The sequence below is a fragment of the Acinonyx jubatus genome, chromosome E1, assembly GCF_027475565.1.
Source record: "Acinonyx jubatus isolate Ajub_Pintada_27869175 chromosome E1, VMU_Ajub_asm_v1.0, whole genome shotgun sequence".
NCBI lineage: Eukaryota > Metazoa > Chordata > Mammalia > Carnivora > Felidae > Acinonyx > Acinonyx jubatus.
This window is the reverse complement of record NC_069397.1, coordinates 57,990,565-58,006,645: the sequence shown is the minus strand read 5'-3', so window position 1 is coordinate 58,006,645 and position 16,081 is coordinate 57,990,565. Positions and strand designations below refer to the sequence as shown.

Here is a 16,081-nt window from a genome sequence, read left to right as displayed (position 1 = left end):
GTCCTTATAGCAAAAGCAGAAGGGGCCACACAGGCCAGGGGTCCAAAGAGGACAAGTCCCAACAGAGGAGCAGACACTGGTCTCTGGACGGTGGGGACTCAGACGCCCTGCCCGCCCTGGATGACGCACAGCCTCCCCGCACGCGCGCACACATGTGACGCCTCCTGTGCACACGTGCTGACCCGGCGGGGAAAGCGCAAAGACAAGAGCCGCCCTTCCCTCCGCTCGTTCCCACACCCCTCCCCGCTTCCCTTATCCGTCCCCAGCATCGTGAGGAGTGACCAGCCCCCCCACCGCCCCTCGAGCTCACTCTGGCCGGAGGGGTGGCGCTGCCTTCCCAGGAGGCTGCGCAGGACGAGGTGCACGGCGTTGATGGCCTCGTCGGCGCTCCTGCCCAGCGTCCTCGTCAACTGCTCCAGGTCCTGCCGGATGTGCTGCTGCAGAAACCCTCTGGGGTCCCTCACCGGAGGCTTGATGATGTTTATCACAGCCTGCGAGGGACATGAGATCTTGTCTGCGGGGAGCCGGTGGGCCTGGCACACGCCCCCAGGAAGGACGGCCGGTGCCGAGTCAGAGGGCGCTGGGGAGGGGCGGAAGCACCCCGCGCACAGAGGCGGCGGGGCGGCGAAAGTGACCCTGTGACATCATCAGCGTGACCTCGGGCCCACGCGGCCCTGCTCTCAGCTCGTTGAAAACACGCTGTGTCCCTCACGCGTTAGGGCACACGTTTGTACGGTCACGTGTGCAAGCACGTGGGAACAGCCTCATCCCTAGCTCGTTAAAGCTACACTGCACGCAAACCCAAAACAAACAAGTAAATAAACCCTCAGGGGCCCAAGGTTGGGCCGTCATGGTTCATTAACTTCGAGAGGACGCGCTGCGCTTTCTTCCCCCAAGCTCCAGCGAAGACAAGGGTAACGTCGAGGTCGAATAGCCTCCCCGCTCCCAGTGTGCACCGAGACGCGGAGTGTTTGTTTAAACTTTGATAATAAGACTTATTTTGCCAGGGCGCCTGGGGGGCTCAGGTCGTGATCTCACAGTTCGTGGGTTCGGGCCCCGCGACAGCTTGGAGCCTGGAGCCTGCTTTGGATTCCGTGTCTCCTCTCTCTCTGCTCCTCCCCTGCTCGCTCTCCATCTCTCTCAAAAGCAAATAAACATTGGGGCGCCTGGGTGGTTCAGTCGGTTGAGCGTCCAACTTCAGCTCAGGTTGTGATCTCGCGGTTCGTGGGTTCGGGCCCCGCGTCGGGCTCTGTGCTGACGGCTCGGAGCCTGGAGCCCGTTTCGGATTCTGTGTCTCCCTCTCTCTGCCCCTCCCCTGCTCATGCTCTGTCTCTCTCTCAAAAATAAACAAACACTCAAAAAATTAAAAACAAAGAAAATGGATTTTACGAAACCTGATGGGTAGGGCCCCCCGCCAGCGGGGAAACGAGGGGTGTGCGAACCTTACGCTACTTTGTGGATTTGGCAACAAATACGTACTCCTGACCCGCAGAAGGTGGCCAGCACTTTTTGGACAAAACGACTCGTTACAAATTGGCGACCGAACGCGAGGCTTGCGGGCCGTACCTCAGGACTCTGGGCCGCCCCCAGGAGCATGGCCAGGTGGGTGAGCAGTCGTAGGAGCAGGAAGACCGCGGGGGCCAGCTGTCGGTCGGACACCACCGTCTCGCGTCTGCCCAGCGCGACTCCCAGCACGTGGCCAGTCTGCGTTCTGTCTGTGTGGTTTCTGGAGAGGACGAGAGAAGACAGGGTAGAGACTGAAGACGGTCATCTCTCCTCGGACCCAGGGGCACACCTCGGACTCTCGGGCCGGCAGACGAGGTTCGCATTTGGAAGAGAATGGTGCCATGGTACTCGTCGCCGGGACCACTCGCCTCGGGGCGTCCCCCGTCCAGCCTCACCTTCCCGTCTGACCGGCAGCCCGCGGCATTCTCAGCGTGAGGCGGCTGACCCGAGCGGCCACCTGCGCTGCCCCCGAGCCACGTGTCCAGACAGGGGTCTGCACCTGCTCCTTCCACTGAAGGGGGGGTAGACAGGCTAGGGACAGGTGACGTGGACATCGGGGGCATGTGCACCCCGATCTCATTTTCCCCAAATCAGAAATGGGATGGAAGGCCCGGCAAAGAATTTCGTGTCGCACCCAGGTGGGAGGCACAGCAGGACAGACAGCTGCAAAAATACTGGAGATTCTGGGACGTTCCGACAGTTTGTGGCGATAACAGGCTAGGATATTTTAAACTGTAATGGCAGCAGACTAGCGAAAATGTGATGGCCACGGAGGGGCCCCAGCTGCCCTCTGGGGGAGCACGGAGAGCCACACTCCTCTCGAGAGAAGGCTGGGATCAGGACACCAGCCTAGGACTGTTTGATAAGACGGACTCTGTCTCCTTCACGTCCCGCAAACAGTGGTGGCAGCTGAGAGGCTCCAAGTGAGACGGCGTGGGCTCAGATAGAAAAATGCCCACGTCGTGGCTTCGCAGATTTAACTGTCGCTCTGAACCAGGTCACTTGCGTATGGCAAGCATATCTGTACAGGGGCCGCGCCCTAGGCCCGAACGGAAGACATCCGAATAACAGGTGTTACTGCAAGTATGTATCCATGTGTGGCCTTATTTACAGAGAAGAGGCCAGTCAGGGGCGCCTGGGGGGCTCAGTCGGTTGAGCATCCGACTTCGGCTCAGGTCATGATCTCGCGGTTCGTGTGTCCGAGCCCCGCATTGGACTCTGTGCTGGCAGCTGGGAGCCTGCTTGGGATTCTCTCTCTGCTCCTCCCCCTCTCATGCTGTCTCTGTGTCCCTCAAAATAAAAAAATACACTTTTCAAAAGATAAAATAAATAAAATCTTCGAAAAACCAAAATTTCTGCAAAAAAACCCAGAAACTTAAGGGGCGCCTGGGGGGCTCAGTCGATTGAGCGTCCGACTTCGGCTCAGGTCATGATCTCGCGGTTTGTGGGTTCGAGCCCCATGTCAGGTTCTGTGCTGACCGCTCGGAGCCTGGAGCCTGTTTTGGATTCTGTGTCTCCCTCTCTCTGCCCCTCCCCTGCTCTCTAAGAATAAACATTTAAAAAAAAAAAAAAAAAAAGGCCAGTCAGCCAGTGACAGATCAGACACCGCACTGTTCCATGACCACAGGGACCTTGGCATTGAGATCCGACAGGCCCAAATGCACAAGTTATTAATACCGTATTCAGTATCAAGTTACCCGCTGGAATAGAATCAGGCTCCAGAACCCGTAGTTGGATCGCTTTGAAACGACATGCCCGTCTTACTTACGTGACAGCAAGAAACCCGTCCTCAGGTCTGTGGTTAATCCCGCCAATTACAGCCCCGCAGTCCACACAGTGGCTCTGTTCCATCGGCCGGCCACACTAGGACACACACAGACGGGGCCACGCTCAGTTGTGGACGACTGTCGCTGCAGGCGCACACACCCACGCGGGAGGCCGAGGACCACGATGGACGGCAGGCACGTGCGGGGGGCTGCCGGCGCCGTGGGGCCCGGGGCGCGTGCTCCGTGCAGACGTGGTGTGCGCCAGGACACGGGGGCTTTGAGCAGGACAGGCTGATACATGCTCACGGCTCCTCCCTGCTGCCCCGACTGCCCACGCCCGGGCCCTGTCATCTCGCGCCGGGAACACCGCCTCGGCCTCCAAACCCAGTTCCCAACTCTGTTGGGACTTTTTTTATTAAAAAAAAAAAACAAACACATATGGTTCGCTCCCTCCACAACCTCATTTTTTTCCAAATCAGACTGTGCTCCTGGATACTGCGAATCGCAGCCGGACCAGCCTCAAGCCCCAGAGCGCGGAACGTCGGAGCCGAGGGCGGTCCCGGGAAGGACGGGTTTTCTCCTCTAGGTCTCTCGTTTACTTTGTTCAACTCAACAGCCTGCTGCTGAGCAAGCAGAGCCCCGGCCGGGTGCCGCGGGACGAAGAGAAGGAGCGCACGCAGCCCTCCCCCCCGGGGCTTATAATCCCGGGGGTCTTCTTCCTGTCCCTCGGTGTCTACACCGCATCTCCTCCCTGGGCTAGTAATCCAGACTACGGACCAGCCAACACCTTGCCGTTACAGAAGGACACGTGTCACACATCCCGTGTGGCAGTGGCCGGGAAGGACGGCCAGCAGCAGTCTTGCCTCCCACAGGGACTTTGGCAACGTCTGGAGACATTTTTGGTTGTCACGCTGGGGACACGGGCGCTACTGGCATCTGGTGACTGGAAGCCAGGAACACTGCTCCGCACCCGAGCACATCCCACAGGGCCCAGCACAGCCCCCCAGTAGAGGGTTACGCGTGGAGACCCGCGGCGCCCTTTGGTCGCCTTCAACAGCCTTCAAAAGGGTCTGCGCTCTCCTAGAGGTCAAGACCCTCATCAGCCTTTTCCTCCACGCCCGCCGCTCCAGCCTCAGATCTGCAGGAACAGACGTTTCGGGCCCCGCCCCCCTCCCCGGACACCACGACTCACCTCTCCCACAGAGCAGGGGTGGCCGTTGGGACACACTGTTGAAAGAACAGGACACATGTTGGCTGCTGAGTTTCCACCCCATGACCCGAGGTTAAGAGAGAAGACCAACGCTCTCCCCTCCGGCGCAGCCACAGCAGGACGCAGAGCACGTCAATGAAAACACGCGTGGGCCTGATCGGACACGCAGAGAAGCTCCCTTCACGGGCTCGTGCCAGGGGCTATCCTGGGAGCCACCCTTCCTTTCTCTTTCAACTTTTTTGTTTCTGAGGAGTGTGTCTCGTAACAACTTTTTAAACCCAGTTTAAAAGGATTCTTTGCTCAGGGGATGCCTGGCTGGTTCAGTTGGAAGAGTATGGGACTCTTGATCTCAGGATCGTGGGTTCGAGCCCCGTGTTGGGAGATTACTAAAAAATAAATAAGTAAACTTAAAAAAAAAGGGTGGGGGCTGGGCAAGTCCTGGCTGTGTCTGCTTAGAATAATAAGTAGGGGCGGCTGGGTGGCTCGGTAGGGGTTGAGTGTCCGACTGTTGATTTTAGCTCAGGTCAGGATCCCAGGGTTGTGGGATTGAGTCCCACGCTGGGCTCCGTGCTAAGCATGGGGCCTGCTTAAGATTCTCTCTCTCTCTCTCTCTCTCTCTCTCTCTCTCTCTCTCTCAGGGCGCCTGGGTGGCTCAGTCAGTTAAGCGTCTGACTCTTGACGTACTCTTGGTGTTGGCGCAGGTCATGATCTCGCGGTTTGTGGTTCAAGCCCCGCGTCGGGCTCTGCGCTGACAGCTCAGAGCCTGGAGCCTGCTTCGGATTCTGTGTCTCCCCCTCTCTCTACCCTTCCCCTACTCACAACACTCTGTGCCTCTGTGTCTCTCAATAATAAATAAATGTTAAAAAAAAATTTTTTTAAAAAGACTCTCTCTCTCCCTCTCTCTCTGCTCCTCCCCAGCTCACTCTCTCTCTCAAACATAAATAAATAAATAAGTTAATTAATTAATTAATTACTTAAAAGGGTGATTTACTCAGGCAACAGAAAAGTTTACACGAAGTACAGGTGCCATCGTTTGGGCTCCCGCTTCTGTATTTAGAAAATAACTCTCTTTGGGTCGGAACCCGGGCCGTGGCGTGAGCTGACCCTTGCCCGGGCCTCTGGTGTGGCTCACGTCCCAGGGAGAGAAGAGTGTGCCCAGCGCGCCCTCCCCCGGGGGCTCAGGAAGGGGCTGACGCGCCCCGTCCGCGGCCAGCAGGCGCCGCGCTCTACGAAAGCACCGATGGCGGAACCGGCCAGGTGTCTGGGACCTTCGGGCACAAAGTGCGTGGGCCCCGGGTCACATCTCGGGGACTGACACTTACTGTACCAGTGCACGCCTTCCAGACCCTTCCAGTTCTGAGCCTGAGCCAGCAAGTCTTCCGGCATCGTTGGAAGAAAAGCACTCTGAAAAGCCAAGAGAGCAGAGAAGCTTCAGGAACGTGGGCGCGCGGCCGGCTGCCACCGCCTGGGGCTGGGAAGCGGACTCTGCAGCCTGCTTCAACGCTCTCCACCGGGGAAAACAGAACAGGGCTCCCTGTGCGATGACACAGGGCAAGGTCTTCGCCATCGCTGGGGGCTCAGGCGTCAAGTGAGACAGAGGCAGAGAGGGGACCGCAGGACGACCACGGGTTCTACAGGTGCCCAGGGACAGCCTCGGTCTCTGTGGTGACAACCAGTCCCCGGGCTTACCGCCATAGTGGCCGGGGAGAAGGCCAGATTCCTCAGGGGTTCCAAGACGTCGCTGTGTCCACACAGGAGGAGGATGGCCACGTGGACGGCCAATTCTGCCACCGTGCCTTCGAGGCTGCTGTCCCGGACACCCGTGCTCAGCAAGGGCAGAGTGTCGGCCACGAGGGAGGTTGCGAAAAGTTTGATATCCTGATGAGAAAGGACCTCGCTCTCCTCGATGAAGCTGTTGAGAGCCTCACGTTGCTGGCGAGAAAACATGTTGAAAAATATATCAAAGACGATGACGTGAAGGCTAACATTGGCTCCTTAAGCTAGCCACATACTTCGATCCAGACACGTATCGAGTAGGAAGGAAACTACGGTTGATTGTCACCGTTTGAGGGGAGATTATCCAGATGAGAGAATTTTCATCTTCAGACACAGCACCACACATCCCAGGGCTAACTCTGATGTTCTGCTTTGTAAACACTATCTTATATTTTTGACTTTTCTTCCTTTTTTTTTTTTCTTCAGGTATTTATTTATTTTTGAGAGACAGAGACAGAGCGTGAGCAGGGGAGGGGCAGAGAGAGAGAGAGGGAGGCACAGAATCCGAAGCAGCTCCAGGCTCCAAGCTGGCGGCACAGAGACCGATGCGGGCTCGAACTCGCGAGCTGTGAGATCGGGACGTGAGCCGAAGTCGGACGCTCAACAAACCGAGCCACCCGGGCACGCTTGTGGTTTTTACTTCTATTCAAGAAAGTCCCTCTGGGCTTTGAGACTGTGAGCACCGTCCCGAGTGTGGACACTCACCTCTGGCTTAGGATGGAGGTTTGCATCAGGGAGTCTGTACAAAGTGGCGACCTCTCTGAAAAGGGCTAACAGTAAGTGGGCCGCCTGCTGAGGGCCGGGGTTCCTGGAGACCTGAAGAGGCGAGGACGCCGGTGAGGCTCGGTTACACACGTCCGACTGAGGGCCAGAGTCCTGCTGACTCTGGCCTTAAACCAGGGGGAGGCGGGACAGCCTTTCCCGAGACCTGGACGCCCGCCATCCCCCACACCTTGAGGGCGGCCCCTGGCCAAGGACTCAGGCCGCCCGGCTCATAGACATTCCGCCATGTAGCTCAGTGCATTTATCAGACTGCTTGGCACCCATGTAAGAGAGAGTACCTCTGTTCTCCTTCTGAGCACCCCACCATTCCTGGAAACCCCCACCACCGAGCAGAGCGAGGCTGTGTGTTTACTTCCTCGCTTCCCGGCACAGTCCCAGGGTACACGGGGCCTCCAAGAGGAAGCAAGACCAGAACCACTCGAAGGTGACTCTAGGAACTCCCTGCCTCGTTAAGGAAATGAGCGCCCACGTCAGCACCGACGGGAGTCACGACTGTTCACAGGTAGGAGCGTCGTCCCCAGTTCTGCCCGCGCACCTCCCATCAGGGTGACCTCAGAGGAAGTGATGTTCAAGCAGGGTCTCACAGGAAGTACCAGATGTGCACCGTCACATAGGGGCTAATGATGGCCCCGACTGGGCGGGTCAGCGAGGTCAAGCAAATCTGTCCCCTAACTCGGTTACTAACATCCTCCTGTTTCGGCCGGGCGTGCGGGAGCCGTGGACACATGACTCGGCTCTGGGGCGCCGTTTGGTACCAAGGGAAGCAGGGGGGGGGGGGGTGGGCGTCCTACCTTCACAGCAGCCGCAATAGCCAGGGGTTTGCACTCGAGGACGGCTTTGCCCACCGCGTCACGAAGGGACTTGTATCTGTCACCGTGCACCAGGTACCGGTCCATCTGGCTTGAGTGATCCTCCTGCAAGGCCAGGGGCACGGGTTCATCACGGTGGGGACGTGGGGGGACATGGTCAGCAAAGAACCGCCCTGACAGGTAGAGGACCCAGGCGATGGTTAGAGGTCCGGCCCCAGGCAGGACGGTCCCCTGCTGTGCTGGGACAGGCCGCCTCCTCGCGCAGTGGAGGGGGGAGTGGGTGCAGGACTGGGGAGGAAGAGGCAGCTCTGACCGTGTCGCTGTGGTCTGTCCCCGCTGGGAGCACAGACAACAGTGCCGTAAGGATGCCCGTGCCAGGCTCCCAGCGGCGGTAACACGAAAAGCCAGCATGCCGAGTGCCACTTCTGTCACCCCGGGAACGGGCCCCGGAGCCAAAACTGCTACAGCTTTTTTACCCTCTTTCTCCTGCCTCCCGTCCCTGCCCGCGCGGGAGAGAAAGGACTTCTTCTGCTAGCTGATCACTACTCATTTGCAAGAGCAAAAGCCACACGTTCGTTCTTTTGCGTTGCCCACGTCACGCCAGATCAAAGGCGAGGCCCAAATAAGCTTTTTGTGCAGGGAGGTGACAAACCAGAAGCGCACGCGCCCACCTGTCCCCCAAGGCAGGCCGCCTAAACGCCACCACGAGCCTGGGCAGGTTGGCTGCAGGGAGGCACCGGGGACCAGGCTGGACCGGCGGGGGTGGGGGGACAAGGCCAGGACGGCAGGCCGCGCCACTCACCTGCTGCGCTAAGACCGCCTGGGGAAACACCCACCGCGCCGGGTGGCCCGGCCTGGAGAGGCGCTGAACGAACTCGATCCCCCGCTCGCTGGCGAGTTTCCGCACCAGGTACACCCGGTACCAGTCGTTCTTGACCTGCCTGCAGAAGCGTTCCACCTGCTGAAGGTAGCGCTGCTTGTCCTCGGCCGCCTCTGCAGAGCACAACGAGACAGGCGTGAGGGCCTGGCGGCCCGCTGCCCTCACTGCTCACTCGTCCGGGACCCGGAGCCAGGCGCGAACAGCACGGGCCCTGGCGTCCGGAACTCACAGTGTGATGACCGACCCAGAAGGAAGGGGACAAAGGACAGACCGGGATCGCTCTGCTTCCCGAATTTCCACAGAACGAGGTCTCTAGGCCTGGGGTGGAGAGGGGTGCGGACGAAGACCTGCCTGAGCCCTCCTGGAGCCCGGAGAGGAAGTCAGAGGCCCTGTTGAGACAGAGGCGGATCCTGGCCATCTCCTGTAGGTGGTCTACCGAGGCCTCGCTGGCAGGCTCGGGGCCGCGCCGTGCCGAGTAGGTCTCCAGGAACACCCCGTCCTCTCTCAGGCATTTCTGGCTCTCGCTGGTAGAGAGGGCGCTAACCTTCTCGTACATGGAATCCTAGGGAACAGAGAACCGGAAAAAAAAAGGATGTTCTTTCTTTTTATGTTTATTTTTGAGAGAGAGAGAGAGAGACAGAGTGCGAGCGGGGGAGGGGCAGAGAGAGAGGGAGACACAGAATCTGAAGCAGGTGCCAGGCTCCGAGCTGTCAGCACAGAGCCCGACGCGGGACTCAAACGCACAAACCGCAAGATCATGACCCGAGCCGAAGTCGGACGCTTAACCGACTGAGCCACCCAGGTGTCCCAGGATGTTGTTCTTTTTAATATACACATCCCTAACCTTCCAAAATTCCCACAATGGGACCATGGAGAACAAGACAGAAATATTGTAAGTTTGGGGGAGCCTGGGTGGCTTGGTCAGTTGAGCATCTGACTCTTGATATCGGCTCAGATCACGATCTCACGGTTTGTGAGTTTGAGCCCTGAGTCGGGCTCTGTGCTGGCAGCGTGGAGCCTGCTTGGGATTCTCTCTCTGCCCCTCCCCAACTTGTACACACGTACATACACACACACACACACACACACACACACACTTTCTCTCTGTCTCTCTCTCTCTTGCTCAAAATAAATAAATAAACATGAAAAAAATATCATAAGGTTGAAGGTAACTGTTTTGAATCATGGAAAACAAATAACCCTTTTTATTTTAGGGGCAAGAAGGAGGGGAAGGGAAAACCTTTGAGGAAAAAAAACGTCGTATAATCTGATTTTCTCATGTGCATCGCAAGTAGCAAAATTACGGAGAGAAGAAATATGACAAGCAATCACAGCCACAGCCTCTCCACCTGCAGAGTTGAGCACGGTTAACCTGGGAGGAGTGGTGTTTTCCTCTCGCCCAGGCTCGGACACATCAGAACACACGACTGCTGGGGGCAGAAGCAGTGTTTCTGTGTGTGGAGCGGAGCATCTGGTAATTTCACCCACTAAAATGATATTCTGTAAATTTTCAGAGACACTTTTCCACTGAACAGACCGCGTGGTCCAGCTAGTTTGCAGAAGGAGCTCAGGGTACTGACGGCTCGCTTACCTCCAGGCAGGTGCTAAGGAGGATGTACAGCTCAGTTTTATCTTCAGTCAAGAATGCTTTCTTCTCCAAAAGGGACAAGTAAGCCTGGATGTAATCTTTCACTTCTTGGAAGCTGCGGAAAGAGACATATGGTACCTGGTGATCTCAGGTCTCGTGTTGCAAAAAAAAAAAAAAAAAAAAAAGAGAGGGAGAGAGAGAAAGTATCTATCTGTCTACCTACCTACCTATCCATCTCTTTCCTCCTGTATAAATACAGACGTGTGTACGTACACTTTATAACACGGTTGTACTGAAAATATTTTAGCACAATATTGGAGGAATACAATTCTGTACTTTAGACCAGCTGTTCTCAGCCTTCTTGGCTTCAGAACTCTTTAACGGTCTTAACAATTACACAGAACCCCAAGGGCTTTGTTGATGTGGGTCCCATCTACCGATGTTGATGACGGTCCAAATTAAAACTGAAAAAAATTGAAAATACTTACCAACTAGTTTAAAACATACACCCCACACGGGTTAAAAATTAATAATGTTTAGGGGAGTCCGGGCGGCTCGGTGGGTCAAGCGGGCTCCAGGCTCTGAGCTGGCAGCACAGGGCCCGACGTGAGCCTCGAACCCACGAACCGTGAGATCACGGCCTGAGCTGACGTCGGACGCTTTGCCGACTGAGCCACCCGGGCACCCCGTCTGTTGGAACTTTTCTTGTAGCATCTTGATTTTGCCGTCTCCTCGAAGTATGCTTTGTCAAGCCAGGGCATAGGCTGGGGGCACTAAGTGTCCTCTGAAAGAAGCCTTGGGACACAGGTCAGCCTTCTCGGCATTTTCTGAAATACCATAATTTGACACGACCGCTGGCCCTTGGCACTGTGCGGGCGTCTCTGTCCCTTCACAGAAGCAGACAGATGTAACTGCTGACACAAAATGTAGGTGACGCCTAGGACGACGAGGGCGGGGGGCCGCTCTAAGTTACCGTCCGTCCCCCCAAATCCCCAAACGAGATAGCTGTGCGAGGAGGCTCAGAACCGCAGGGCTCATGCGTTCTCGCACGTGAAACACGCTCCCCTGCCCAAAACACGTCTTCTTCCCCCCCAACAAGGTGCCTCGTAGCTACGCTGAACTCATTTGCCTACAGCCGAAGACGTCACACACACAACCAGGGGGTGCCCCACTGAAAAAGCTCCCCCAAAGCAGCTTCTAGAAGCTCACTCCAGGCTGGCTGTGCTTACCTGTACTTCAAAAGCAGTTTCAGCACCGCCGAACGGATGACCGGGGTCTTATCCACAACGTCATCGAAGGGGGAGAGAGATTTTGTGTGTTCACGGTGCCCTTCAACCAGAGAGAGGGGGGTAGCTCATTATTCACATCAGACACAAAAAAGTCAGAGGAGGAAGCCAGGATTTATTTCGGTCTACGGGCAGAAAGCAACTTACTTTGGAAGGTACCTCTTAAGAGCTCCTTTTGCGCGAAGAGTAAATTTAGCAGAACATCGATCACCTCCTTCTCTGGTGGGGAATTATCCTTGAAGCATATGGTGGAGACCAGATCTATGAAGAAACTGTTACACATCTGCCGGATACAGGCGTGCTTCCTGATGGCATTCCTGGGGGAACACGGTGGGGAGGCACAGTCAGTGCTTGGAGAGCGTGCCCCAGATCCCTGCCCAGGCTGGACACCTCGTGTTCTTCAGTAAAGAGATACAAGTATCTCCTTGCTACGGGCGCTTAGAGCTGGGTGCAAACTTAGAGCTGGGTGCAAACGGCCGGACGGGGTGCAAACTCCTCTCTAGGGGCCCCTTGATCATTTGCACCAGCCAGTGACACCCTTTTCTGCTGAAGTCTGCAAAGACCCCGCCCGCTGGACTGGCCGTGTGCCCCACCTTCGGGCGGTTATCGGAAGGGGGCGGGAAGGGAAGGCTGCTGAGTCACCAATGGCAGAGCTGAGGGCTCTGAGCCCGCCGAGCGTTCGCAGATGCCAACCACTGCCCCGCAGGACATGTGGCCAGGCACAGCTGGCGCCTCGGGTCGGGGGGAGGCAAACTTCTCCCATCTAAGCTCCTCGGGTGTCTCATGACGGCTTTATCTAATTTATGACTTTCTGATTTATTTCCGCTAGTCGGGTCATCTCCCAAATCTATGCTCGCGTGTGTCTCGGGGAGAGAATCATTTTGGGACACTAGGTGCTTATGAAGCTACACAAGTGGCCGTCTCTCTTAGGATGGTTCTCTGAAGTCAGCTTTTATTTTTTTTTTAAGTTATTTTTAAAAAATGTTTATTTATTTCTGAGAGAAAGAGAGACAGAGAGGGAGGGAGGGTGAGAGCAGGGAGGGGCAGAGAGACGGGGAGACACAGAATCCGAAGCAGGCTCCAGGCTCCGAGCTGTCAGCCCAGAGCCCGACACGGGGCTCGAACCCACGAACCGGGAGATCACGACCTGAGCCGAAGTCGGACGCTTAACCAACTGAGCCACCCAGGCACCTCTGAAGTCAGGTTTTCTAAGGTTAATACGGTTTATATTTCTGAATACTGTACTTGCCAAACAAGAAAGAAAAAGAGGAAGCTCAAGAGAAAGAAAGGGCGATTTACCTGTGCTCTTGGGACACCGCTGGAGAGAAGCTTTCTGGCAAGTCTGTTAAACACAAAGGACATCTCATCTGGCCTATGATGACCCAGACCTTGACGCAGGCCAAGCAGAATACGTGGTCACAGGGCAGGCACACCGGGTCCTGTGCGTCTCCCAGGCAGACGGGGCACGGCTGAATCTCAACCCTAGGATCCAAGAAGGGTGACCGGTTCTGAAGCTACAGGGGCCACACGTGCAGGGCTGTCTCCCGCAGGGATCACGAACCAAAGGTCTCACCTGGCGAGGGTCTTGCAGACCTGGTCCTTACACTTACGAAGAGTGACCATCACGGCAACGAAGGGCCGGTACGTCTTGATGTCAGAGTTCTCCTGCAGACACTGAGGGACGGGGGGCAGTGACAAGGATGCTAATGAGCAGTGAAGAGGGGCAGAGCTCAGCCAGCCAACACGACACTCCCGGGGCGACACGGCGTGCACGTCGGGCACCTCCGGCCACTGGGCTGGAGTTGGGGGCTGGGGCTGTGGTGTTTGCCTGCAGGGTAAGGCCTTTCTGTTTCTAGCAGTTTCTCTAGCTTTGAATGTCCTTTGTTGTCATGCTGCTTTGGGGGCGGGGGGTGGACGAGATGTGCAACTTGTGATTCCCCCCCTTCCTCTCTTGTCCTTTCTAAGGCTTATGCTTCTCCCAGGACGAGATTCCAAACTTGAAATGATGATGGGATGACCACACGAGGATCCACCCCCACGCTTTAAGAACTCTTAGCATTTTTGGAATATTTGCTTTAGGTGATTTTTTCAAGAAACCAAACGCAGCAGATAGAGCTGTAAGTCCCTGGGTGCCCTTCTGATAGCGTAGCTCTCCTTCCCCTCGCACAGGGGCCCCCCGAAACTCCCACGTGCAGGACATTTGCACGCCTGCATAAGGACCACATTATTGTTTTCAGTGTTTTTAAGTCCTGATCGTTCATGTTACCTGCTGTACGGCACCCCCCGGCAGACACGCCAGCTCCTTGTTTTCTGGTTACTTGGGCATCTGGAATGTCCCCACCGTGTTGTACCCAACATCCTTCCACGTGTTTGAGTCCCAGTGGGAAGTGTCTAGGGTTTGTATTCAGAAGTGGAGATGCTAGTTTTTAGGAAATGTGCATCTTCAACGATACAAGCTAAGAGTCTGGTGGTCTGGTGGGTGTGCTTCTGGCATTGTGGGCTTAGGCACGAGGCTTGCAATAGATATCTTTATGTTACGTATACCCTCGGGCGTTAACAGCATAACAAGGAACTCCTTGTATTCTCAGTTTGCCACGAGTATCTTTTTTCCACTTCATAAATTTTACCAAATGCTTTTCCTGTCCCTTCTGAAATGATCATTTAGAGTTGACCTTCTAATTCGATATGTAACTGATACCATTTATAGATTTTATGATTCTGAGCTACCTTTGAATTCCCAGGATTAATTTTACTTTGAAATGGGATAGGTTTTTGCGGCACCTGGGTGGCTCAGTCGGTTAAGTGTCCGACTTCGGCTCAGGTCATGATCTCACGGTTCATGGGTTCGAGCCCCGCGTCGGGCTCTGTGCTGACAGCTCAGAGCCTAGAGCCTGTTTCGGAGTCTGTGTCTCCCTGTGTCTCTGCCCCTCACCTGTTCACACTCTTTAATTTTAAAAAAAATTAAAAAAAAAAAAAAAGAAATGGGATAGGTTTTTAACACCCTGCTAAATTTGATTTGTTAATCAACAGGCTAATTCGAAAGGGAGCAAAGGACTTGGAGAGACATTTCTCCCAAGAAGACGTACAATTGGGCCGTAAGCACCTAGAAGATGCTGGCCGTCATCAGTCATTAGGGAAACGGCAGAGCAAACCCACAAAGGGATACACCCATCAGGATGGCTATGATAAACAAAACAAAACGTAACAAGTGTCGGCAAGGATATGGAGAAATCAGAACCTCGGTGGGTTGCTGGCAGGAGAGGCATGGTGAGGCCGCTGTGGAAAACAGTTCGGCGGCTCCTCAAAAAGTTATGCACAAAGTCTCCATATGACCCAACAGCTCCACTCTAGGTTCGTCTCCGGAAGAGCTGAAAGCACGACTCAGACACTTGCAGACCCGTGTTCACGGCAGTGTTCCTACCTATTTTCAGAAGGTGGGGGCAGCCCAAGGGTCCATCAGGGGATGACTGCATTAACAAACTATGTCCATCCACGCAATGGGATATTATTCAGCTTATAAAGGAGGACGGTCCTGACACCTGCTACAACATGGTGGGCCCTGAGGACATGCAGAGTGACATCGGCCCGTCCCCAAAGGACAGATGCCGTAGGGTTCGTCTTCTGTGGGGTCCCTAGAGTTCTCAGAACCAGACAGAAAGGAGGATGGTGGGCGCCAGGGCCGGGGTGGGGAACCGGGAGTTGGTGTTCAATGGGGGCAGAGTTTCAGTCTTGCGAGACAGAAGAGTTCTGGAGACAGAGAGTGGGGAATGGTTGTGCAACAGTGTGAATCAATCAGCGCCACTTGACTGTAGGCCTACAGATGGTTACAGTGGCAAATTTTATGTGATGTGTATCTTCCCACAGTAAAAAAAAAAAATGGCAGCGGTCTAGTGGTTGGACGGTGGATGGTAAGGATAGAGTGTTACAGACTGGAAAGTCAGCAAAACATCCGGTGAGACTGTCATCCGTGACACCGTGGAAGGCGGATCACAGAGCAAGAGAACTCCCTCCCTCCCTGTATCTATTATCTATCTATCTATCAATCATCTATTATCTACGTAGTATCGATCTACCTATCATCTATTATTCATCTAGTACGTATCTATCTATATCTAGCTACCTATGTACCTACACCTATCCACCCACCCACCCGTCCTTTCTATCAGAACTGAGAAAACTCAGAATATCCACCCTCCTGCAGCTTTTACCAGAGTCCTGTGGGAGGCTCTGCTGACTCTCGGCACAGGCCAACTCCAGGGCGGCCTCACTAGAAGAGAAGGGTGGAGGCCCCTTGCCTTTCCGGTTAAGACTTTCTTCCGGGCAGACCACAGGAGCCAGCCTTCCAGGCAACGCGAGTGGGCTCAAGGCTGTCCTTGGAGGGGACGAGCATCGCCTGAGGCCATAGACCCAAGAGCCTTCAGGTGTGAAAATGAATGAGCGAAGACCTCTAGCCGGGGTCACTCACATGTGGATCTCA

General features: G+C 55.3%; 1 protein-coding gene across 4 annotated transcripts in view; it reads right to left on the bottom strand.

The window, feature by feature from the left end:
* Positions 1-16,081, bottom strand: part of RNF213 (ring finger protein 213) — a 102,708-nt gene that overhangs the window by 10,304 nt on the left and 76,323 nt on the right. For all 4 annotated transcript variants that reach the window (XM_027052248.2, XM_027052252.2, XM_027052250.2 and 1 more), the window contains 15 exons: positions 13,178-13,278; positions 12,904-13,086; positions 11,752-11,921; positions 11,548-11,647; positions 10,322-10,433; positions 9,082-9,292; positions 8,653-8,843; positions 7,833-7,955; positions 6,964-7,074; positions 6,172-6,414; positions 5,805-5,886; positions 4,465-4,499; positions 3,275-3,369; positions 1,567-1,726; positions 311-491 (listed from right to left, as the gene is read on the bottom strand). In XM_027052248.2, coding sequence (XP_026908049.2) covers positions 311-491; positions 1,567-1,726; positions 3,275-3,369; positions 4,465-4,499; positions 5,805-5,886; positions 6,172-6,414; positions 6,964-7,074; positions 7,833-7,955; positions 8,653-8,843; positions 9,082-9,292; positions 10,322-10,433; positions 11,548-11,647; positions 11,752-11,921; positions 12,904-13,086; positions 13,178-13,278 — 2,098 coding nt within the window. The remainder of the gene's footprint in view (positions 1-310; positions 492-1,566; positions 1,727-3,274; positions 3,370-4,464; positions 4,500-5,804; positions 5,887-6,171; positions 6,415-6,963; positions 7,075-7,832; positions 7,956-8,652; positions 8,844-9,081; positions 9,293-10,321; positions 10,434-11,547; positions 11,648-11,751; positions 11,922-12,903; positions 13,087-13,177; positions 13,279-16,081) is intronic.